Source organism: Diceros bicornis, chromosome 6, assembly GCF_020826845.1.
Source record: "Diceros bicornis minor isolate mBicDic1 chromosome 6, mDicBic1.mat.cur, whole genome shotgun sequence".
NCBI lineage: Eukaryota > Metazoa > Chordata > Mammalia > Perissodactyla > Rhinocerotidae > Diceros > Diceros bicornis.
Genome location: NC_080745.1, coordinates 62,817,097 through 62,842,992, shown reverse-complemented (window position 1 = coordinate 62,842,992; position 25,896 = coordinate 62,817,097). Strand labels below are relative to the sequence as shown.

At 47.4% G+C, this 25,896-nt stretch overlaps 2 protein-coding genes across 10 annotated transcripts in view; one reads left to right on the top strand and one right to left on the bottom strand.

Annotated features, from left to right (window-relative positions):
* The window catches only part of SLIT1 (slit guidance ligand 1), a 177,349-nt gene extending 172,502 nt beyond the window's left edge, over nt 1-4,847 (top strand). For both annotated transcript variants that reach the window (XM_058543652.1, XM_058543651.1), the window contains 5 exons: nt 796-926; nt 1,384-1,538; nt 2,633-2,921; nt 3,254-3,465; nt 4,304-4,847. In XM_058543652.1, the coding sequence (XP_058399635.1) occupies nt 796-926; nt 1,384-1,538; nt 2,633-2,921; nt 3,254-3,465; nt 4,304-4,542 (1,026 nt within the window). In that variant the 3' untranslated portion in view covers nt 4,543-4,847. The remainder of the gene's footprint in view (nt 1-795; nt 927-1,383; nt 1,539-2,632; nt 2,922-3,253; nt 3,466-4,303) is intronic.
* A 13,871-nt stretch (nt 4,848-18,718) lies between these two features.
* LCOR (ligand dependent nuclear receptor corepressor) overlaps nt 18,719-25,896 on the bottom strand; it is a 126,351-nt gene continuing 119,173 nt past the window's right edge. For all 8 annotated transcript variants that reach the window (XM_058543642.1, XM_058543644.1, XM_058543648.1 and 5 more), the window contains one exon: nt 18,719-25,089. In XM_058543642.1, coding sequence (XP_058399625.1) covers nt 20,427-25,089 — 4,663 coding nt within the window. In that variant the 3' untranslated portion in view covers nt 18,719-20,426. The remainder of the gene's footprint in view (nt 25,090-25,896) is intronic.

Below are 25,896 nucleotides of genomic sequence, written 5' to 3'. Positions count from 1 at the left end.
ACCCTACAGCCATCGCCTCAGGCACAACCTTAGACAGGCTCAGTTTACCCTGCTGGCCCAAGGCTGGCTCTTCCCTCCCAGCTCTAGTTGGACAACCGTCAACAAGCTCAGGGATGATCTCTCATTGGCCAGCTTTCAGTCACATGCCCATCGCTCAACCAACCACTGAGTCCAGCGAGATAGGGTGCTATGATTGGTCCAGCCTGGGCCATGCGCCAGCTGTACAGACCAGGAGGTCAGGTCTTTACCAGGAGAAAGGGGGGAAGAGGGGCAAGGCAGGACTTGTCCCTCCCAAGGCATCGCTCTAGCTTTTGCTTGCATGGCTGCAGTGACAGGCGCTACCTCCTGAGGGGCTCTTTCCAGGTGTGGGCGGCTCAGGCGGTTAGAGAGCCTTCTTGAATTTCCTCTGTAGGTCCCACTCTGGCCCCAAGGCAGCTACCTGGGGCCCACAGAATGGCTACCACTCATCAGTCTAACTTTCCTCTCTGGGCAAGTGGTCCCAAGGTCTCTTACCTGCTCCTCCCAGCACATAGTTTCCAGGGCTCTGCTGGCCCATCTGCCCTCCCTGGCCCAGCCCTGGCCAGACTGGCAGTGGATGGGATATGAACCAGGGGCTGCCAGCCTCTGTCAGCGCCCCTGGAGGATGTGTCACTTGGGCCGGCTGGGCAGCCAGGGGAGGACAGTTCTGCACACAGCATCTCTCTTCCAATTGTGGGTCCCCCAAGTGCCCCACCTACCAGCCTGTGCCACTGCTGCGTGGGGTGGGGTAGGAAAGAAAGTGCCGTTACCCGTCAGGTCTCCACGGCAGAGGACAATGGGATCCTGCTGTACAACGGGGACAACGACCACATCGCAGTGGAGCTGTACCAGGGCCATGTGCGTGTCAGCTATGATCCAGGCAGCTACCCTAGCTCTGCCATCTACAGGTAGGGCTTCCACATGCCCACCAGCCGTCCGCAGGCGCCTCCTGGGCCAAGAGGAGGTAGTTATTGGGACCACCAGAACCCTGAGCTGCCTAAGTGGAGAAGGCATTTGAACCATCTAGTCCAGCCCCAGCTTGGGTCTGAGGCTCTCTGGGGCCTGAGCAGTGGTCCCACCCTTCCCCATCCCACCACCACCTCTCAGGGGTCTCCTTAGTGGGGAAGGGGAGACTGTTAACTTGGAAACCCCTGCCCCCGACTTCTCACTTTCCCCAGGAAGGCCCCAGAGGGGAGTAGGAGGGACCAAGCCATAGGCCACTGAGTCCCCAAGTCCCCTCCCTTAGAGATTTGGTCCCTTGGGAAGAAGCTGCTGGTCCAGTGGCCTTTCTGGGGAAGTGCCCAGGCAGGGATGGGCCAAACTGAAGCCCATCCCCTGGGGTGGGGGCACCCCATCTTCTTCCAGTGCCGAGACAATCAATGATGGGCAGTTCCATACCGTTGAGCTGGTCACCCTTGACCAGATGGTGAATCTCTCCATCGATGGTGGTAGTCCCATGACCATGGACAACTTCGGCAAACACTACACGCTCAACAGCGAGGCCCCCCTGTATGTGGGAGGTGAGGACCTGGCACGGGTGGAGCTGCAGCTGGCCCTCCCCAGGCCTCTCCAGCAGGAGGCGGTGACAGCCCTTCCAGGTGGGGCCTCTGTTGCTCTCTGGCCTGAGGCTTTCCAGGAGAGCTGGTGCCTGGGGCACTGGACTATGGCTGACAGTCCAAGGTGGTGGGGGAGGGCCCCAGTGAATGACCAAGCTGCTGATAGGCTGCCCTCCCCTGCCTGGAGCCCATGCTGCTGTCTGCCCAGCCCAGACTGACCAGGAGACATGGGTGCCTGGGTTGGGTCCGAGGCCTGGCCCAGAGGGTGGAGCGGGGGGGCCCTGGGACTTTCCCAGCTGTCTTCTGCACTGTGGGCACCTTTATTCTTGGCTTTGGGCCAGAAGGGACTTGTCAATTGTTCAGGGTCCGTTCCCAATCTCAGAGGCCTAGAGCCGCTGTGAGCTTACAGGCTCTGTGGCTAAATAACCCTGTCCCCGATCTGAGAACATTTCTAAGTCCAGACGGGGCAGACGCAGTGGGGCTGTCTCAGTGCTGTGGAGGGCCTTGCTGAGACTTTGGGCAGGTGTGGGGGACGGACCCCTGGGTTCTATCCCAGCTGTTTGCTAGTTGTGTAACCTAGGGCAAGTCACTGAGCACCGAGCATTAAACAGGGTCTAGCAACGCCTACCTCAGGGGGTTGCTGTGAAGTGATGACTGTAAAAGTGGGTGACAAAGTGCCATACACCTGAGCTCTAGGCCCACGTCCTTTGCTGCTTTTGGGGTCTCTGGGAGGTAAAGGCTGGTGTCCTAGAGGGAAGGAAGGAAACCCTAGGTGAGGGCAGCCAGACTTCAGGCACCTAGAGCCTCACTCGTCAGCTGGCTGCTGCCAGGCCTGGCATCCTCGGGCTCTGATCACAGACGAAGCAGCTTTTCCATTTCTTCTGGGAAAGGAGTCTGGAGCCTCCAAGGTAGCAAAGGACCTTGGCCCAGGGTTGCAGAGATAGGACAGAGGCCGAGGGCAAGAGGGACCACCGGAGATGCCCAGCGGACCTCAGAGGTGGGTGGCAGGCATGGTCTGAGCCTGACTCAGCTCAGCTCTGCCCCCGCCCCCGCCCCAGGGATGCCGGTGGACGTGAACTCGGCTGCCTTCCGCCTGTGGCAGATCCTCAATGGCACCAGCTTCCACGGCTGCATCCGAAACCTATACATCAACAACGAGCTTCAGGACTTCACCAAGACGCGGATGAAGCCAGGCGTGGTGCCGGGCTGTGAGCCCTGTCGAAAGCTCTACTGCCTACATGGCATCTGCCAGCCCAATGCCACCCCGGGGCCCGTATGCCATTGTGAGGCTGGCTGGGGAGGCCTGCACTGTGACCAGCCAGCTGATGGCCCCTGCCGTGGCCACAAGTGAGCCCTCATCCCTGCCCACCCGCAGCTTCCCTTCCCTTCCCTTCTCTGCAAGTGCCAATTCCTTGTGGTGAGAAAGACCGTACTTTTAAACCCCAAAATTGGAACATGTGGCCTAACACAGGGTTTTATTAGTTTTTCCTGGTCTTCAGTTTTTATTAAGAGGAAAAGGTCCCTAGGGACAGATGCGCAATCACATTTTGCTCCCTTTGTTTCAATCTTGAGACAGGATAACATCCCATGAGGCCAAGCTAGGGGTGTGGGGTACCCTTGGGTGGGCCTTGGATAGGCTATGGTCTGTCCTCACAGTGCCTTTTCTCTGTCCCCTCCAGGTGTGTCCACGGGAACTGCGTGCCCCTCGATGCTCTTTCCTACAGCTGCCAGTGCCAGGATGGGTACTCAGGGGCCCTGTGCAACCAAGCCGGGGCACCCGCGGACCCCTGCGGGGGCCTGCAGTGCCTGCATGGCCACTGCCAGGCCTTGTCGACCAAGGGGGCACACTGTGTGTGTGACCCCGGCTTTTTCGGCGAGCTGTGTGAGCAAGGTCAGGGGCCCCCCTCCTGACATGCCCCCTCCAGGGTCCCTCCCCACAACTTGCTTTAGTGACTTGACTTTTCCTCCCAACCTCAGCAACCTTTCTCTGCCCCTCCCCACTCCTGCACCTCGGGCTGCTACTGGGCTTTAGTGCCCCCCACCCTCTGGGGTCTTAGCCCCACCCCCAGACAGATGCCCCATCTCTCCCTGGCCCAGCTTGCCCTGCAGCCCCCTTATCCTGGGTAAGTGCTCCTTCTGGCTAGGGTCTCTCCTTACAGAAGAGACCACCCAGGGAAACAGCTCCTGCCCAAAGGTCTACATCTTGGCCCCATCACCTGGGGACCTGGGGAGCAGCAGGAAGTCTGAGGGTTGGGGACCTTTTCCTAGGCCTTCCCTGGCCTGTGTGACCAAGATGCTTCTGCTGGAATCAAGACTGCTGAGGAGGGCAGAGAGAACCTGAGAAATCCAGAACCCAGGCCCCTTCAGGGTGCCCTGGGCCAGAAAGACCCTCCTGGCACGAATTCCTTCTCTAATATTATTGCCTCCCAGGCTTCCAGCCACCTCTGGCACTCCTCCAGCAACGGGAAGCTCACCTTACCCTGGCAACCCAATCTGTCCTCGAGGGCTGTTGCAGCTAGAAATTTCTTCCTTCCCATTGACCCCACTGTGGGCCCAGGAGGAAGCATGTGCATGTGCATGTACGGCAGGGAGGATGCTGGGGATGGAGAGGGGTCTGAGAGCTGGAGGACCCTGTCCAAGGATTGCCCTCCTCCTCTCCTGCCTCCCCCGGGGCAGCGCTGGCCCATGGGTGTGCCCTGAGGCTTTCTCTTGGTGTCTGTCCCATCCAGAGACCGAGTGCCGGGGGGACCCTGTCCGGGACTTTCACCAGGTCCAGAGGGGCTATGCCATCTGCCAGACCACGCGCCCGCTGTCATGGGTGGAATGCCGGGGCTCCTGCCCAGGCCAGGGCTGCTGCCAGGGCCTGCGGCTGAAGCGGAGGAAGTTCACGTTTGAGTGCAGCGACGGGACCTCTTTTGCCGAGGAGGTGGAGAAGCCCACCAAGTGTGGCTGTGCCCTCTGCGCGTAGCGCCTGGCGTGGACGGGGAGGGCGAGGGCGGGCGAGGGGGCACGGCCGCGGCGGAGCCCGAGTGGCCAGCAGCTGGCCCGCCCGGGGTGCGGGCCATCACCAGGATGCTCCCGGGCGGCTGGGCCCTCTCGTGTGAGGCGGGGCCAGGCTCCCCGGGGCCGCGCGGCCTTCCTAAAGCCGACCGCGTGCAGCTGGGAGCGGAGCGGGTGGGCGTGGTCCCGGCTGCGGAGCGCCCTCCCCGGAAGTGCCTTGCACAAATAGGCGCTTAATAAATATTTGTTGAATGAATGTCTGCGTGAGGTCAAGCCAAGAAGTGCAGATGGTGACACCTCCCTCCTTGCCTGTTCGAAGAAGGGACTGGCTCCTTCCCAAACCAGCCTTTCTCTCTCACCCGTAGCCCATGCTGCCCCAGAAACCCCTTGCCCCCTACAGATAACCTTGAAGTACCCTCAGTATCCCCTGGGGCAGCCAGCCTGGCTCTCGGCTCCTTCTGCTGCTGCAGCGCCTGCTGGCAGTAGGCCAGGCTGCGCAGGGAAAGGGCCCCCTCCTGCTGGCCAGGAAGGGATGACCCTTACGCCCTGGGCTGACTGGCAGCGCCACAGCCACTGCTCGCTGGGGGACGAGGCTGGGGGTGGAGGTGGGTCTTAGGACCAGGCCTCTGAATCCTAAAGTTATGGGATGATCATTGTAGCTTCAAGGACGGGGCTCATGTGGAGGAAACGGCTACTGCGGCTGCTTAGGGTAGGGACCTACCAAAGAGGAGAGGGGATTCTTGGTTCCAATTGAATAAACATCACCTCCAGACACTAGCCACTAAAGGGGCGTTGGTCCTGGGCTTCCTCAGCCGTTAGCCAGCCACAGCTGCTGGCGAGCCACTGGCAGAAGGACGGGGTGTAGGGAGCTTGGGCTAGGCTGCTTGGCTCGGGAGGGGTCTCCTCCTGTGGAAACTGGGTTCAGATCCCCTTATGCGCAGACCAGTAGGGAGCAGTGGTCCAGGCATCAGGAAACCTCCTGGCTCTGCACTCCGGGCAAACTTCTTCCCAGTGGGCCTCAGTCATCTCCTCAGCTATGAAATGAGGCGGTGGGATAACTGAATGAACAATGTCGACTCTCCCACTACAGCTCCAGGAGGGAGGCTGGAAGACAGACGATCCATTTTCATTCATCACATCAACAAGTATTTATGTGCCTAACAGGCTGGGTACCGTGGGTGTTCTGCCCTCACGGACAGATGCAAACTAATCACAGAGCATCACAGGAGCGACCAGGAGGCCTGGGAAGAGAGCTGAGCCGGTGAAGGCTCCAACCACAGACCTCGGCCAGGCTGGAGCTGCTCACCTGAGGTGTTTGCAAGGAAGGACTCAGTGTTTGAAGAGTCATTGAATACCTGACCGTGCAACTACAAATGCTTTTCTTTCGTGCAGAATGAGAACGTAGAAAAATTATCTTTAAGCCTAAATAGTGAGCTGGCTGGAAGGAAGACAGGTCATGTTCTTCTGCCCCAGTGCACCCCTGGGGGATCCTGGTGGGCAACGGGGGTGAGCACGTCCCTTTCCTGGCTCTTTCCATCTGCAAACAGAAGGCAGAGTTGGGCGAGTGTGTTGCCGTGGGGTTGAGGTGGCATTGTGCCTGTGTCCTCAGTCACCGTGGGCAGCGTTGGGGAACCCTTGATGCTGAATCGTAGGGGGCTGGAGCCCCCTGCGACCGTGGGAGGCTGGCACGTTCCACTACACTGGGACTCAGGCCAGCGAGTTTGAGTCCTGGGACCTCTGTAACCGGAAGAAGATCCTGCCCTGCCCAGCTGGGGAGGTGTCCTCATGGCTGAATCTGCCCCTCACCAGGGGCTGGGCTCTATTTTCTTGTAGCTCTGAGCAAGGCCACAGAGCCCCTCCCCACCGTGGAGCCTGGGCCTTGCGGGGCTTCCCCTAGGGCTGCACAGCATCCCCCTTTTACCTGGAGTTTCTGGGCCACTGTGGGACCCCGGAGAGCAGCTAGCCCCAGGCTGGACAGGCAGGAAAGCTCAAGCGCAGCTAGCTTGCCTCTTCCAAGATGGATGAGAGCTGTTCTGGGACACACCAACCCTGAGATGTGTACCTTCCCCTGGCCACCACCATTCCCCACTGCCCTAAAGCAGCAGCTCCCCGGGCTCGAGGGGCAAGGACTGGCAGGGGCCTCTTCACCCTGCAGAAAGTGGAAAGGGCACCTGCAGACAGGTGATGGTTGCCAGGAGTCCTGCACTCCCAGTGCCATGGGGTTGGGAGGGCAGAGGATGGAGTTTGTTCACAGGGCGCACCCTGTGAGCTTGCCGCTGCCCCCGCTTGCCCCTCCACAACGCCCCACGTCCCTGCCAGCTCCACAGTGCCCCTTGGTAGAGCCGGAAGATTGGGATCCACCACAAGGGTGAGGGCAGCAAGGGGCCAAGAAAGCTGTGTGCCCCAGGATCAACTTTTCCTCCAACTTAGCCACCAAGTGGCCACTTGCTAAGGAACTGGATCACCACACATCTTGCCTGTTCACATTTGGGCCCGCTGAGTCCCAGAAGGCTACCATGACATCATCTCTCTGAGAAACCATCTCTACACCCTGCCACTCCTTTGGTAAAGAACTTCAGTTCGCTTTGACGTCACCACTGGCCGTTTCTGCACTGAAGAGACACAAGCAGGGCAAGTCCCAAGGTTGCTGCTGCTTTGGCAGCACCACTGGTGACAGCGGCCCAGGCTCCCTGTGAAGGTGTCAGGAAATGGAAAAGGCTGGATTTTGTCTCCTCTTTGCCTGCTGTTAGCCTAACCACGAAAGTATCTCTTTATACAGAATACTTAACAGATTCTAATATATATTTGTATTTCATTTTGTTATAGTATTTTTATATGTTAAAGTCAACATCCAGTGTCTCGTTTTGATTATGTGATTGTGACACTTTGTTTGGGGGCTTCTGTAGTCTTGCTTGCATCACTTTTAGAGAGACTGCTTAGAACAGACCCGTGAGGGAGCCACGCCTGCCCTTTCCCTAGAAGTGTTGTTTTAGAACATGTTGGATATTGTCTGTTGTCTTCCATGTGAACATGACATTGATTCACTCAGGTTCTGCCTTGTTGATCTTTTTCTGCACCGAGGATGAGCTGGGGGCTGCCGACGTGCACCCTCCCAGGATGCGAGGGTTTCTGGGCTGCCCGTACAGCAGGCACAATCCAGGGATGGCTCTAAACGCAGCACATGTAGGACATCTGCCCTCGGAACTCTCTGGTCTTCCTGAAGTGGCAAAGGAGGTCAGTTCCTCCTGAAGGAAGGGGACGGCTCAGTCATAGCTCCCTGGGAATGTCAGTGTGAGGGTGGAGCCCAGCCCAGCCCAGCCCAGCACACATGGTCTGGGGATGCTGCTCATCCTTGTTTACCCTCAAGTGTCTGCTATCACAACCACATTGTGTAAGTTTGTGTATGGAGCCATACCCACATTTAACCTGGCTCTGAAGGTTTCAGAGCATCAGGGCAACAGATCAGAAAGCAGTGTGGCTTCTCAAATTGTCCTGTAATGTTAACCTGCCTGTTCCCAGAACAGTGGTTCTTCGAGATCAGTGGAGAAAGGAGGCAAACGTACTTCTATATTGGTTCCACTACGATTTCAGACTACAAAATTACACTCAGGAGTTTTGTAGGATGTATGACCTGAGACTATGTGAGGCCAGGCCCTGGCAGTCAGGCTGGGCAAGGCCCCTGACACCAAGGGGACCTGGCTGGCCCTCCTCTGATGCCAGGACCATAGACTAATTTCCCACTAGAAGACTAAGTCATCATGATGGTTACACAAGCCACACCTTCACAAACAGCACACGGTCACCTTGAAAGTGGGCAGTGATGGTAACTGCAATGTCTTCAAAGCAATTAGGGATTTCAGAAGAAATGTAATGAACCAGGTAAAGGAGAGAAAATGGACTAAAATAGGGCTTTAAGCTCAAGTGTCTGGGGTGGCCAGTAGGTTACCTAGGTAAGTGAAGTGGGCACACACCCTTCTGGCCTATCATCTGTATTGCCCATCATCTGATACAGCAGCAGATACAGAGACCCATTTCCCTACTGTAAAGAAAAAGGGACAAATGGTAACTGACAGTTAGGAACTGTGGTATCCCGAAGGGCACATTTTCCAATCTACTGAGCTCCAGCTGATTCTTATCATGCACTAATTTTGTCAGATCTTCATTGTCTTTTTTTAAGAGAAGCCAGAAATCAATTTTTATGTAAACACTCATAGTTTTTAAATATTTTCTTTTTTTTTTTTTTAATCACTGGGCTAAATAAAACACAACTGTGAGCCACCAGTTTGCAAACTTTGAGTTAAGGTGAAGTAAGTGGCAAATTTCAGTTAAAAGGAAATCCCCAGCCCAGGGAATGGGCACAGCAGGGCTTGGTTGGGGTGTGGAGGCAATAGAAGGAATGTCCAGGCTTCCAACTAGTGATGCCATGTTTTCCGGAGATTGGTGATATGCATCTCTATTATCCCTACACCCTGAGCCCTCAGAGTTAATTTTAGAGATGTCCCCTCACCTCAGGCTGGTCAGTCTGCACCTCTCGGGTCATATTCTAGGTATTCTGTCTAATGAATATTAGAAGAAAAGAAGTCTATTTTAACAATGAAAAGTCCTAATCTGGACCCAGATAATTCTCCAAGTTCAAATTAGAAGGGGTGGCCTGTCTGCCAGCTGTGGGGTTATTGTCACTGGGCACAGTTCTGCATGTCAATGGCCACTGTCAGATGAACTTGTTAATGAAATCATGGCTGGTTCCACTGGAATCACTGGCCCACTGGATCCTTAAATGGACCTATCTCAAGTAGAGTTGAAAGAATATAATGAAACAGGCCATGAGGCTAGTAAACGGAAGGATTTCCTGCCAACTTTCTGCCATACCCCAACACGGCTAGAGAGAGCTGGGGCAGCCCTCCCAGGTGGCTGTGTACATTGCCCCCTTATTTACTAGTGGCTTACCTGAGATCAGGAGCATGAATTCAATTGCTCCCTTCCCCTCAGGAAGAAGCACTGCCACCTTTCCAACTCTGCCATGGAAATTTCCAAGGATTCATCCATTGTTTCTTTTCCCTGAAGTTAGGCACATCTTACAAAATGGCCATAGATCTAGCAAACAATGTTCCTTTAAGTCCCGACACAGTGGTTGAGGCAGAAATACTAAGAAGTATTCCTTTCTGGTTCCTTCTGGCAACTTATCAACTTTGCCACAGGCTCCAAGTCGAATGCTGGGCTTCAATGCATTCTGTACCCTCTCCAGTAACTACACAAACACATTTTAATATCAAAGAAGTTTAATACGCTGCAATAAAATAAGCGCCTAGAAAAAGCTCATGGAATAGATGTCAATGTTAGAGAAATCCCTCCCACACATCCTCTAGCTCCATCCCCCATCCCTCAAAACCAAACAAGAAAATCCGAACAACACAGGAAATCCTTTCAAGCTTGGATTTCAGTGACGGCCCCTTCACCAAGAACAAGAACACAGCTTCCTACATGGCCTAATAGGAAAGTAAAACACAGGAGCACAAAAAGTCCACAAGATTTCAATATTTAAGAGACTTAGTACATATTCAAAGTTAAAATAACTCCAACTTTTATAGCTATACATATTGTTTTAAAGCAACTTAATATATTTTTAAATTTCATATATACACTCTCAAAGGTTCTTCAGGTGAGGTATGTAAACATTGTCTAATGAAAAACTTTCAATGTTTCAAACCAACAAATTCACAGCATACATTGAATTTTCATCCATTAAAGACACAGTATTTTCCTACACTCACTAACACAGCGGAAATCCAGGCCCAAGAGATACACGCTGATCATCCGGATTACCATTTGCAGAATTTCTCATTTCACTGTTTTTAGAAAGACCACCTTCACACAAATCAGGAGCACACCTTGGTACCTGGAAGGGGCTAGGCCCTCTGGAGACTATCTCCTTGGGCATCTGGATCACTGGCTAAGACTCACAAGACAGTAAAAAGGAGCACATCTGAACAACTACGAGATTGACCTCGGCAATGACAACACTGGGAGGAACCAGCAAGACCTTTAAAGGAACGGCAGAGATTCATCTTAGAGCTCCCTGGATCCACAACTGGATCAGCAGCCCCTAAACTCATTCTGAAGGGTCGCGGCCTAAAAAGAATAAAAACCCAACACGGCACCTGAGCTTCAGTTAAATTGCATGGGCCTCCTATGACCCTCTGGCCCCTCAAAGGCATTAACTCTAGCCTAATGTAGGACCCTGGGCTGTGCTTTTCATACAGGTTAGGGTTGAATTTCTTAATATCATAACGCATATGGGAAAATAATGCCATGAGTTCACAAAGATGACCAATGCCTGCACAGAGGCACTGGCCAATGACCTTGGAGGAGCTCAATTTTGAAAACCACTTGTTCCCTGAGGGTAAACAGCAGGCTTCTATTGAGATTAAGTGAGGTTAATAAGGGGATTATTTATTACAAGGTAATAAGACTTGGGAAGCCTCAGGCCAGAATTCTATTTTACCCCCACACAACCTACAATGCCCCCTCCCCACCCTCCCACCACCACAAGAAGTAGTCACCTTCCCAATGATACAATATAGGTCAGTTTCTTTCCTCTTGCTTGCTTTCAGGCTCAGCAATGGAAAGTTTTATCCTAATGCACCCACTTCAATCTAAAAAACACTAGTGAAAAATTCCAAACACCATCATAAATACAAAAGAGAAGACATATTCCAAAAGTCTAAAAAACTACCTTATTCTATTCACGGGTATCTGGGTGTGGGGTATTTTTCATAAAGTTTAGGACGGTCACAAGGAGAGGCTGCTAAACAGCTTAGAAACCTGCTGAACTGGACACGCTGGGAGACTTGGAGGAGCAACTGCTCTCTTCGCACTGACCTAAATGGTTTAGCCCCAGACATGAAGGGGCTTCAGACATTTCCAACCCAGGCACAGAGGAGGATTATAGGAAATTGGCTAGCTTTTAAACCTAGGTCAGATATAGTCAAAGGACTTGTAATTGGCCATTTAAATTTCTAATGTAAAAAGTTCCTATATTTACTCTATAGCCAAATAAGCTTTGCCTCAACTAGATTCTGAAAACCCTATAAATTCAAGGAAAATTGATAATTTTTCAATCTCTATGCCCAACTTTTGATGTGTCTAGTGCGGGCAGATTTCTCATCCATTGTTAGAGTTGTATGACATGAAGGAGCGTGCAGACAAACAGAAGCAAAAATTCAAGTACAGCAACCTCTCCAGCAAAGGCAAGAGGTCTTAGCAAGAGCTGTTCTACCCCCACCCTATCCTCTGAGACAAGGGCCAACGTGGAGCCCGGAATAACTGTTATTACCTAGGATCTTATTGCTGATGGGCAACACATCAGAAAGAACACCTGGAAATCTGCTCTGCAGATCTGGGGACTGACCACTGACCAGTTTATCATACATACGTATATATATAACATATAACATAACCAGACGAGAAGAGGGGCAATTAAAGCTTAGATTTGATGTAACTTTACAGACCAAATGCCCCAAACAGCTCTCAACCTGCTGGTTTTTGTTCTTTCTCCATGTGTGAACTCTGTTATGAAAGGAAGTCCACTGCTCAAAATAGACTCTTCTACAACTCTACAATGCAAACCAACATCACTCAGAACGTGAATCTGTGTATAGCACATGTAATAAATATTTTTTAAAAATTATTTACAACATTACTTCTTTTGAACATTTAGATGAGAGCAAAATTTATTTCTTCCTGCAAAGGTTAAAAAAGTTTTGACCGTCTAGTTCAGTGCTAAATTCCCTGGCACTAGTTACCCATTCACATTTCATCTTAAAATCAGATTTGCTTACAAACGGTATCTTAGAAAAAACATTCTCCAGCATTACTGTTCAAGTGTCCTCCTCATTTGTTTAGAAAAGACAAAGGGAGGCCATAACATGTAAATTATGGTTAAAATGGATGACAAAAATCCCCGTGGGTCCAGTCCCAAGCTCTCTGCAGTCCTGGAGCTGCAGTTCTGAGTCCAGGCAGCTGGGCAGAATGAGAATCATGACTCAGACTGGGGTGCCCAGGAATGGGGCACAGGGAAGAGGAACATGACCATAAAGCATTGGTTCCATTACATCTAGGGGTGCTCTGAATTGCAGACCAGGACTCCTGAGAAGTAAAGCTGCACACATCTTTGAACAGATGGTCTCCTTCTGTAACCTTCGGTTACAGGTGGGGCTGGCCCCCATCTGCAAAGATGCTTGCTGAGACGGGGAGGAGGACGAGGAGGAGAACGGGGGTGGGGGGCGTGGGGGAGTACTGTCAAGGTGCGGAAGCAAACATGCTTATCTCCCATGGTTAATGAGAGTGAGACTAGGTGTCTTTCACAAACCTGAGAAAGACTAACTACGTCTTAATGCTTTCTTTAGGCAACCAACGGTTTCTCCATATCCCACAGGTATGGGTTTGGATTTCCTTGGGGTTACAACTAAGGCTCATTTCCCTGCACAGGCTGTTGAAGCGTACAGTTCAGTGTACCAACTGTGCATGCAAAAAGTGGGCAGCCTGAGGCAAGCCCTCACGCCATGCCCAGCACAGCCATACCGGCTGTGGGAGACCCACTTTGTTCTGCGATGGGGTAACAGTGGGGGATGCACTTAGGTTCCCAATCCATGTTGCATCTGCCCAAATACAGTGAGGGTTTCAAGGCCGTGCCCTTCTGCCTTCACTGTGTTGTTTGGGGGTTCAATGGCTGGGCATGGTAGTTGAGGAGGAGGGTGGCTAGAAAGAACACTTTTTTGGAAAGCCCTTTTGACAGTTAATTCTTTTCGTTAAAATAAATACTTTCTGTAGAAGCATCTGAACATTTGAACAGGAAAATATCACTATTTACACAGTGAAATAAATTCCACAGTGGTGTGTATAAATATGTATTATATATATGTATTTGAAACCAGTCTCTAACACAGTCTCCTAGAACTATTAAGAATACAGAAACCACTGGTGAAACTAATAACCTCAAGCTATAGTGGCTCTAAAACTAATCTCTACCTGTGGCATAAAGATACAAAATTACACAAATCTTGTTTGTATAGCATCTTTTCCACAAACTAGCTCCCAAATACTACAGCTTTAGCTATAAGACAACGTGTAGATTACAGAAAACAATTGGGGTGAAAAAGTTAATAAATTGAATATCATTTGGACCCAATGGCTAAATACTAGAAGAAAGAGTTATGAAAAGAAAAATGCTCCTAATGTGACATATATGTGTTCAGTGAAGCACTTGGGAGGTGGGAGACTTCAGAGAGGATGCCTCTAGGGAGCTGGTGGTATAAGCAGAAGAGGGAAGAGGCAAAGTGCCAAGGGTAGCTCCTCAGAATGAGGTGAGGCTGGCCCGAGCAGGGTCGAGCTTCCCGGGCCAGGCCAGAGCACTCTGAACTTCTTCAGTCTAAAGCTGCTGGTGTGCTGACAAGGTGCCATCGACGTGCTGGTATTTTTAAGAGAGCTGAGAATGGGTGGTCTGGATTGGAGGTTCAACAGGCAAAGACCAGCCACTTCCGTTCACAAGTAGTGACTAAAGCATGAGGAGTGAAAAACTTGCAAATATGCTGTACATGAAAACGTAAAGGGGCTCCAGGGGTAAAACCACCCGCCCTGCGCTTGCCGGGAGAGGCAACTATTTTGGGCTTTAGGGTCATCAGTAAATCTGTTTGTGGAGGAATGTCTCTCCACAAGAGTCGAGTTCACTGTGATTCACAAAGATGAAGATGACTGTAGTACTTTCAGTTTTAACCATTTATCCTAGTAGATAAGACCATATGTCCACAATTCAATAAATTTTCAATCAACAGGGGGGATATTTTCTTTTTTTCTTTAACACACAAGCATTACTCAGGAATAAGGTGCAACAGGAGCTGTGTGCTGAGATGAACAGGCAAGATACCCTAAAATCTAAAAGGAAAGAAATGTTGCAATTCTGGACTACTTGGAAAAATATGTTTACACCTAACCGTCCACACAATTTGATCTTGAATGACATATTGCAAGGGTCAGTAAACCTTTTCTGTAAAGGGCCAGGTAGTAAATATTTTATATTCTAGGCTGTGTGGGCCACATATGGTCTCTGTGTTATATATTTTTTAACATAGTCCTTTAAAAAGAAAAGGTCAAAAGCATTCCTCCAACCTCTGGCATATTATAAAACTATGAGCACCCAATTTTTTTTTTTATGGGCAGCCTATACCTCCAATGTGGCTTGCCTACCGAGCACCTTATGTTAAATGGCATGGTCCCAGGCAGGTGAGAAAGCCTGTGTGTCACTGCACTCGCCAGGTGAACGTAACTGCACCACCGCCCCTCTGAAGGACAGAGCAAAGGATGTCTCCTGAGCACTGAGCGTAAACCACCAGGGCTCTGAGAAAAGGAAGATCAGACTGAGAGGAGATAATGGAAGGAACTGACCAGCTTTGGCTCAATTCTAGGGCAAAAGCAGGAACAAGGACACTCTCCTCAAAGTGCCCAAGGTGGTTCCCCAGGTCCCCAGTACAGCATGGCAAAGCCCTGAGCTGGGAGGAGCGATGGAGAGCTCTGGGTTTCTGCATGAGTACAACTTAATATCTTTAAAGAAAAGAGGTCAGACCTTCAAGTCTTCCAATCTGTCCAACGTAGAATATAGCAATTTGTTCTGATGCTTCAAAGGATGAACTTCATTGAAGGCTGCCTCAAAAGGCTTCCCACAATTCTGCTTGTTTTAAATACTATAATCTTTTTCTTTTCTTTTTTTCCCTGAAAAGGATTTGGGAGCAAGCAAAGGGAAGAGCATTTACTGCTGCGATGTGAGGACTGCCTTGCCGATGTGATATACATAGACGTGATTTCATACTCACAGAAAAAATTTCCAGTATTTCAGCGGAAATTTCAGTATTTCAAGCCATAAGAAGACAAAAATTAATAGCTAAGGTTAAAAAATAATAATCTATTTCAAAACAATTGAAAGTCACTGTTTTGGGGCCACTGACAAAAATTTTTTCACTGACATGACATTCAACTTCATTTTGACAAACAACATAAACACTTATCCTCCAGTTTTAGGGGAGGGGGAAGACTAACACCTTGGAAGTTGACTGGATTTGATCTAAAGATATAATCCGTAACTTTTCAGGTTATAATATGCTCCAATTTTCTATTATTCTTTTCTAAAGCACTTCAAGCCTCTATTTTTTATTTGTTGGCTTGCCTTTAACAAAAGTATTTTGAGAGAAGAGTACGTGACTGAAAAAAACACCAGTGCCAATACATTTTTATTTTCCTAGAAGCTGGGCAAAAATATGACATAATAAGCAATGCTTTGGGTTTGTGATTGGACTTTGTTTCCCCTCTGTGAAGAGTTTTCCTTATCTGAATGTGAGGTTCAGAAAACTGAACCACCAACTAAAATGGTCTCAACTAATTTTGAGAGAAACAAAATCTTGGCTTACTTTAGTAATAAATAAGAAGTGAAGCCTGAGACAGGTCTGTGATAAAAATTGAGTGAAATGAGAGGCCCAGGCCATATAATTTTAGAACTCTGAATACCTATTTGCTCAAGGGTTCTGACTCTATAGGCACAGGTGGCCTCATTTTGGCTGTTGTGATGGGTGATTCTAAGAAGGAGGATGAGAGGCTAAGGTAGCTCAGGTTTCAGGAGACGGTATTTGATGTGCTACAGCAATCTAACATGTCTCTTCTAGCAAGCAGAAATAAAGACATGTAAAAGGAAGAACAAAATTGAGAGAAGGAGGAAAGAGAAGAAAAGAAGAGGACAGAGAGGAACAGAGGCAGAAGAAAGGAGAAGATGAATTAGGGAAGATTTGTTCCTGAAAAAGGATTATTTTCTCAAGCAAGGGTGAGCAAACTTTTGTGGGCCATATGGTCTCTGCTGCAGATACTCAATTCTGCTGGAAAGCAGCCACAGACAATACATACACAAAGGAGCGTGGCCATGTTCCAATAAACTTTTATTTACAAAAGTTACCAGCCCAGTCTGCAGACCCTTGATAGATCACCTGTAAGCCAAAAGACAGCGTGCACAGCTGACCTAAAACCAAAAGGAGAGGTTGTGGCTCTGTGGGCCAGCGCCTTGGGGAATTCCAGCCCAGTGCTGGGTGCAGTGACAAGACGCTAGACTTGCTGATGGTGACACTACATCTCCAGCTTGCGTCACATAGCACACTGTCTTTTCTTACTTAGCTTTTAGGTCCACTAATCAATATGAATGCTGCCCATAAATGAGAGTAACAGCTTTAGCCCTCACCACAGAATCCATCACAAGGCAGGAAAGAGTCTAAACTTCAATTCAAAGTAAATGTCTTGAAGTGATGAGTTTTACTGATGATCTATCTGAACAGTGAGAAATTCACCTGCACAGTACGTGATGCATAGAGGATCCCATTAGAAGCACCACGTACACGAAGGGATGACTAATGGCACCTCGTCTATCCATACTACTGCAGGCATGAAGCCCTCAGCCTAAGATTATTTTTTTAGATAAGGCTTGTATAGATGTCTTAACGAAATACAGACACAACAGAACTGGCCTACCTAAGGGATCCAAAGGACTAGCAATTGCAGATTAACAGACACTAATAACATTCCTATGTAGGAAGCCTCAAGAGCAGAACAAAGGTTCATGGCCTTCCTGCTTTGCTGCAGGATTGCTACATGTCCGAGGAAGAGCTAGGGGTAAGACTCTGGACCCCGACTGACGGAGCAGTCTCCATGTTGTCCTCCAAAACCTAGAGAGCCTCATGGGATAGAAAATGGGAGACAGAAAATGAGTCTCCTGAAGATGGCCCAGCTCTGGAGAGCTACTGTAGGCTTCAGTGATTGCTTCCCAGGCATCTTCCAGCTCCTCCAGAAGCTCAGAGGTAATACCAGTGTCCTCTGGTCATCAACTTCAGCTCCAACATTGGGACAGTCACTTCACTGAGTATAGGCCCAGGAGAAGAAGTCCTTTCTGATTTGGAATCCAGAATGTGGGATACACTGCCTTTGCATCTGGCGGCAAGTCATACTGTGAAGATGGCTATAGGAAGCAGGTCTTCTCAAGAGACAGAAAACAAGGGGAGACTTGAGCCTATACCAAGCCTGGGCTTGGAGGTACTCAACATGCAGACATGTTTGCCAACATCTGCTGTAAGTATAAAAAGGCCTTCTAGAGTTGGCCCTCAAGTTTTTCTTTTTTTTTCGTCTATTAGCAAAATTAACTGAATCAGCAAAAATGAGATTCAACACATTAAAAATAATTCTAAACTTTTAAGTGTCCTAATTATGTAGAATCCCAGTCTATGTAAATGTAGTCACTACTATAAAGTGTAAGTTCATTTTAAAGATGACCCATTGCATTGTTAGATGTATAAAATAAATACATACACATTAATATCTTTTCTCAAATGCTGCCTAGAATGGGAGAGAAGGCTATTATCTTGAAATAAGCTTTTAAAAATGAAAAAGAACTTAGAAAAGTAATGGAATGAATTATAAACCTGAAACTGGAAAAGTTCCACCCGCTTACTGTCTCACACCTCTCCCTGACCTAACCCAAGCACCCTTCCAAGGTAGTCTATATGCAGCTAAGGGGCACCTTGAACGTACGTACAGGAATCAGCACACCTGACATCGGCAAACCTCAGCTGTTTAAGTCACCACAAAAACAATATCCAGTGACGACTATTTGAAAAGATTTTTTTCTTAAACTTTAAAACCACTTTTTAAAGATTAAATGAACCTACTCAAAACATATTAATGCTTCTGTGCAACTTAATGCTGAGAAAGGGTTGCCAACATACACACTCAGCAGTTTCATTAATATAGGTAGCTCTTGAATGGCCAAAGTCAAAGATATTAAAAAGAAAAAAAGAGACTCATGGGATAGAGGAAACATTAGGAAAAAAAAAATCAAGGCTTCATTGAAGAAAATAAGCTTCACTATCTATGAAATTCAACACAATTCTCAATTTCCCATGAATCAAATGCTTTTCTCCAGTCCGATCCAATCATCAGAAGTTTTCATTATATACAGCAAACCAATAACAGAATGGGCAGAAGGCCTGTTTTATCATGATTAGAATGAACTAATGCATGAGAAAAAGTCCATCTGGGTTTATCTAAACAGATCTGAAACAATCTAAATGGAAAATTTTTTAATAAAAAGCACAGCATAGCAGCTGTTCATACAAACCTATTTCAGTGACAGCGTATGTCAGAGAAACTGGTTGAGGGTTTAACAACCAAGCCTTTTTTGCAGAATACCCCAATGGAAATGTCGAGTACACACTGTGTTATAATGGAACAATGTTATAGGGCACCAAGGTAAAGCCAACGCACCCATCTGAGGCTTCACTTGGGAAAGGCAAACAACACCAGTTGCAAATACTGTAGCTCTCACTTTTGAGCCACGGAACAGAGCCCAACATGACAGAGGCAGGAGTGATACTACAAGCATTAACTACTAGTATGGTGCTAACCAATCAGAATGGACACCCACTCTAAACATGTACATTCACATTGGAACATACCAGCCTAACATCACCTCTGGGTGTAGGGCCCACTATGAAATGCTGGAGCTGCTTCCTCCAACTGCAAAGTTGTTTTGACCTTTACATAACTCTGTGCTGTTTAGACCTTTCTGAGTCTGATGCCAAAGTGGTTTGAGGGATGCTCATAGAGACCTGGGCCACACTTACACCATCCAGCATGTGCTAACTATCCAGCTCATGAATACCCTCACACACTGCATAAGGAGGAAGAATTTTACTTTCCTCCTGTAGAACTGGGATTGGGAGACATTTGTGGCTGACAGCTACATGCAAATGCACCCAAATGCACATGCACACACACACTCAAACTTTTCTATTAGTGGAAATAACATTTTGTATTTCTTTGAATACGGAAGTTCTCAGGGTAAAAAAGAAAATTAGAACAGTCACTCTTATCCTAATTGTCAAATTGCAGCTCAAGATGAAAAAAAGTCTAGGATTTTTCCTAGATTTCCTAGAAAACCTTGTTAGAGTGCTAGCAAGCCTGCGAGGCCAAACATGAAAAGGATGGTAAGAATCAGTAATGCAAATAATTTGGGGGATGTAAATAATTTTTAGAGGTCATAAACCAATATTAACACCTTGTGACACACCTTTTGTCCCATGGGCACATAATTTAGAATACATTTTTTCAAATGACAAAAGATCAAAGGTGAGAGAAGTGACCAACAATGAATATGATTTTTTAAAAAGGGGTAACAGAAACATTAATCTTTTATAATAATTATAAATTCCCTCTGCATTTTCATATACTATAAAAATGATTTGGTTTAGCTTTCAAATATCACTTAAACAAACAAGACAGAGAGGGAAGTTCACCGCTGGGGTTTGCAAAGAGGAGCATCTGTTCATGTACAGACACTGCAGGGTGGCTGCTGAAAAGCTACTTTTATGTGCATGATGGTGGTCTTCTTGGCTACAGTACAAGTGCTTGTGCATCAAGTATAAAATACAAGCCTTTAATCACACAGATCAGCTTTTTAGCTTTTGTAAATTTAAAAACAAAAAGGATAAATAAGGCACTGTACTTTTAAAAACTAAAACTGCTTGGTTCCAAGTTTAAAACCCAAGGAACAACCAGAATATAATATATAACTTCCCTTACTCAGCCTCAGAGAAAGACTCTGCAAGTTCCCTTCTCCATCTGAGACGCATTTGCTGACATTTTAAATTGTGGCGTTCTCCATTAACTGCAGATTTGAAAGGCTTGATAAGCTTATAAAAGCAGAATTTAGTTAATGCAAAATAAAGGGTTACTTCTATAGAACAGTTTTACTCTTGACTACCACCCTCTCAATCACTTTGCATCCAGCCGCCTCCGTTTGCTGTGTGAAGAGTCCAGCTTTGCCTTCAGCTTTCGCTTTCTCTGGGCTGCACTGTTCTCTGGGGTTTTTGTCAAGGGTCTGGCCCGAGTCTTTACACTGCTCTGCTTCCTGTTTGTGGCTTTCTGTGGCCTGGAAGAGGATTCACCTGCCCCCTTTTGCTTTGCAGGTTTCGTCACTGTCTCTGAGGCTGTGGGCTGGGTAGATCTTTTATTTGTATTCTCTTTTTCTTTCCTGGAGGGAGGGCAGCTCTTCCCAGGGGACTTTTTAGGGATCTTCACTTTATTCTCTTTCAAAGACTTTTTGGGCAGTTGGCTTATTCTATCCTTTGCAGCTGGCTTCTTGGTGGCAGGGGTTTTGGTGGATCCATCAATATGCTTTTCTTTGCTGGCTTTCATCGCAGGTCCCTTGTCCTTCCTGTCCAGAGTGCTGCTGCCTTCTGTTCTCTTGCGTTTATTCTGAACTTCCGCTTTCAGCAAGATTTCAGGCACCTGCTTCCCTTTCCTTCCCTTCATTCCATCAGTACTCTTGGGCTTAACGGGAAACCCAGCTGCATCCACTTGCAGGGCAAGCTTGGGGGACATCAGAGGGTTGATGCACACACTCTTACAACTCGGTCTATTTTCCACACCTAGACCAAACGGGCTTTCCATTTTCTCGTTCTTGATCAAACGTTGCTGGGCTCTGAGCTTTCCTCGAATATTGGAATATTTTCTAAGGATCCGGGTACTGGCTGGAGTAGGTGAGTTTGTGGGAGGATGGCTATTTCTACCTTCCCTGACGTCCCCTATGCTGTCTTCAGAATTGGGGCTGAGGCTGATGTCACTGCCATTCTCTGGATCCACTTGGTCAGGATTCTCTCGAAATTTAGCCCAGAGCTTCTGCGTTTTCCAATTGTTCCTAGCAGGAGTAGCTCCCGGAAATTTCTTCAAGTGTTTTTTCAAGCGTTCAGCCTGTAGCGAACTGGGGTACAGGCTGGAAGGAGAGTACTTCTGAAGAGGATGCTTGACAGGGGGGATGTCTCCTGGAAGACGAGTATTGAGCTTCTTCACGATTACCAGAGACCGGGTTTCAGTTGTCTCTAAGAACCATTTACAAACATTAGATAATTTAAAGTTTGTCATAAACAGCATCTGAACAGGAGAAAACTTTTGACCATCCAGGGAACCCCTACATTTCCGTGACCTTTTCTTGCTTTTCCAAATCTCCTTTAGTTTATCTGACTTGTTCCTTGCTCTTGGTGTTGGCTGGGCTTCTTTTTCCAACTGGATCCAGCCTTTCTGAACTTTCATGTATTGGGCATTGAAGTTAGCAATAAGCTCTTGGTTCTCCTCCTCAGCACACCATTCTACAAACTTTGGCTGGTCATCTACCACTGTGTCCACATCATCCTTGTCTAAGGGATCTCCACTCTCTGAAGCTTCATTTTCCTTTGGCATTGAGTTTCCGTGTGCTGCTTCCTTTTCGGAAGTCACTTTTGTAGCATCCAAAGAGTCTAGAGAATGAGCATGTCTTAGGTTGTAGATTGAAGAGGTCAGTCTTGTAAGCCTTGGTACCCATTTTGGGGGCTCAGTAGCATCACCACTTCCACTACTTGACAACCCAAGTGTGCTAGATGGCACATCAGTATCATCATCATCTTTATGCTGGGTGTTTGCACTGTCCACTCCATTTACATCCTCCTTGATATCTTGTGCAGGAACAGGTCCTGGCTTCTCTTTTGATTGTTCTGGGAAAGTACAAGGAATACTACCTGAGGAGTCATGAGCACTTTTCTCACCTATCTTAGACTGAACATAGATTTCCAGTCTCTCTCCAGGCAGGGACTGGCCAACTGTGGTTAAGAGATCACTGCTGGGGAAAATAACTCCCTCTTCTCCCTTGACTTCTTTTGCCAGCATGTTTTTAAAAGTCTGCCTAGTGATGATTCCACCTCCCTCGCTCTCCTGTTCAGCATCTTTCTCAGAGGAATTTTCACTGACATTTGAGTTTTCGGCATCCTCCAGAGTTTTTGTATGGAAACCGTCAGTCAGAAAGCCCTCAGATGTTGTCCCACCAGGGTACCCTTCCTTTTTAGAACGTTTTGCACCAGGATTTTTAGAAACTTTGATTTCAGGACAAGCAGAAGTAGTTTCCAGTTTCTCTCCAGGCAGGGGCTGGCCAACTGGGGTTATGGGATCACTGCTGGGGAAAATATCTCCTCCTTCTCCCTTGACTTCCTTTGCCAGCATGTTTTTAAAAGTCTGCCTGGTGATGATCCCACCTCCTTCGCCCTCCTGCTCAGCATCTTTCTTAGAGGGATTTTCATCGACATTTGGGTTTTCAGCATCCTCCAGAGCTTTTGTATGGAAAGTGTCAGTCAGAAAGCCCTCAGGTGTTGTCCCACCAGGGTACCCTTCTTTTCTAGAACGTTTTGCACCAGGATTTTTAGAAACCTTGATCTCAGGACAAGCAGAGGAAGAATCTGAACTTTGATTTCTTAGGCACCTATCGGCAGAGGAAGAATCTGAAAGTTGACTTCTTAGGCACCTATCAGAGGCCTCAGGGAATTTTTTACCTTTTTTCTTCTTGTCCAAATTCTCTTCAGGTGAGTCAATGTTTTGATCACACATATCTTTTTCTGAAGGATGTTTTACATCACTGCCCTCTCCCTCTAATTTTCCTGTACCACCTGCTGCCTCACTTTCCTCAAATTCACTGGGGTTTTCATTAGTAAAAGTGTTGCTTTCCTTCATGAGTGGGTCAGTGTCTAGCTCCTGAGTGTCTTCAGTCTCGGCCTCAGTACTGATGCTTTGGTTGTCCTCAGCCTTTCCCAGGCTCATGGGAGGCTCCGAGCAGACTGGTGGACTTTGATTTTCTGAGCACAGATGACCTTCTTCTCTACTGACTATTTCAGGAGAAGAACAAGGCCTAGAAACAACATCTTCACTGCCTCCCTCAGGAACGCTCTCAGTAGAGGGAACCAGGTGACAGTCTTCGGGTACACTCATCTCCTTTGTATCCAGCAGTTCAACTGGTTGTTGGTCTCGTTCAGGGGAAGATATCCCACCCGCTGTGGGAGCTGAGACCATGGAGCTGCCTTCTGGCATGTCCTCTTCAGGAGGATGAGCAGGGAGAGGCCCCACCAGGCTGGAGGCTGTCATTTCCTTTGACCTGGGGGAGCTGCTCAGATTCGGTTTATTCATCATGGGGCAAACTTCAGGCTCTTGTGATTCCTTTTCAGAAGAAACATCTCTGCCTCCTTCCTTGAGGGAGGTTATTTCTTTCCTAAGTTCTTCAGGGTCGTCTTCTCTGGGATGTGGCACATCTACTGTTGGTCTAGGGGCTGAAATTATAAGGGTCTGCTTGGGAGTGACCACTGACTCTGACGCCAGTGTTGAGCAGCTTGCTTTTTCTTGGGAGTGTAAATTTCTGGCCAGTGTGCGAACAGTTGGCAGCTCACAACAATCACCATTGAAAAAGTATCCTCGAGTACTCTTTCTGGCTGTTTTCCGAGAAGATAATATCGATCTTTGATTCTCAAAGTGGCATTCTGTTATTGGCTGACTGATATAAACGACATCGCATTGGTTATCATAATCATTTATCCTCAACCCTGATGCTCTTTTACTTTTCCGAGCTGTCTTAATGGAGGTTGATATCATCTTGGTTCGCGAATGTCCATTAGATGCTTTGTGTACAGCTGGCATGGGGCTGGGGGCTAACCAACCATCTTTGGAATGATCAAACTGGCCCTTATCACTGGGATGTAAATGGTAACCCACCTTATTTCTTCCTAGTGAGTGAAGATGGTTCTCTTGCTTTGGCCTTGAATCTTGTTCACTTGCCTCTAAATCCTGGCGCAAAGGTGTTTTCGAGCCACACTGTAAAGTATTCTCTTTGTCAGCAGTTCTAGGTGAATTCCCCATAAACCCTGAGTCCCAAGCCTCTTCTGATAAAGCTCTGAATGAATTTCTTTGAGAAACAATACAGCTGTTGCTCTCCTCACTATTCTCAGCTGCCACTTTTACTGCAATTACACTTTCTACAAAAGCTGAACTCTGCATATGGTCTTTACCATCCTCACATATTTTCACATTTGCGTCTTGCACCTGTCCAGTGGTTTGCCCCTCCAAGCTCTTAGAGATGTGGTGGAAGTTTAATGAGGAAGAATTAGATGCAGTGAGGTATCCCAGAGTAGAACTATCCACTGAACTACCAGAATTAGGTTTAGTGGTTGGAAGTTCAGAGGAATCTTTCTGGACAATAGTCAAGGCATTCTCTCTTCCATCTACAGAGTTTGTCTCAGGAGGAGGCTCCTTCAGGGCCTGTTCTATCAAGTGTAGAGGGCTACGAGAACTTGATGAGTCTATGAACAAATCTGCAGAAGCAGAAGACTTCATATTGAGACACACAGCATCCTTTTCCTTATGTTTGGTGCCTAACTGGGCACAGCCAGCATTGCAAGTGGATGCATCCATTGCTCCAGAATGAGAAGGTCGCAGGTCCTCAGTGCCTGGCTGAGATTCAGTGTACAGATCGTTCAGAACACGAATGAACTGCTTCTGATGATGAGTGCACAGCTTCACCATAAACTTCTCCAGTGGGGACTTGGACTGATTGTTAGAATCTACTGCTATTGCCTCCGATGGGTTCTCACTAGACAGACAAAGAGAAAGAAGGAATTAGTATGGTCATTTTCCAAAGAACCATTTTTACATTATAAAATTCACCAGATGTCACTCATGTTGTAAAGAGTGAACACTTTGGCCAAAACTGCTTCTGAGTGCCCATATACTTTTGATTCAATAAATGAGGAGTATTTACCTAGTAAAAATATAAGGCCAGCTCTGTTATATTCTCAATTTTTAATGACAACATCCTTCATACTTTTTAAGTGATCATTCACAAATAATTTTTATCTCAGAGAGAAAAAATATCTCTAAAAAGAAATTTCTTTTTTCAAAAAATAAAATTTGGCCACATTAATAACTCCAATTGGTCAACATATCTTTGTTTTAGGCCTGGGTATCCCTGTTTATTGGTTTATAAGTCCACAACACTGACAAAAATTCAGACACACTATATCACAAATTTTAGTTTAGAAATACTTAGAGAAATTACAGTTTTAACATGGTGTCTCAGCATGATCAATTGGCTGGACTTTATAATTCTGCAAACAGTAATGCAGGAATCTTTCTACAACCCTTTCCTGGGGAATGGAGGTATAGAGATCAATAATTTCACATTTCAGACACAATGAAGGATGCAATGACAAGCAATTTCCTGATTCCTAGCTTGTAAGTGAGGAAATAGATACGAAATCACATTGTAAACTGTAAGGCTCTGTCAATGCAAGGTAGTAGTATTATGTCTTCAGTTAAACTTCACTCTTTACATTCTCCTAGACCTTCAATAAACATTTTACAACAATCCACAGGAAGTCATTCTACATTAAAGAACCCT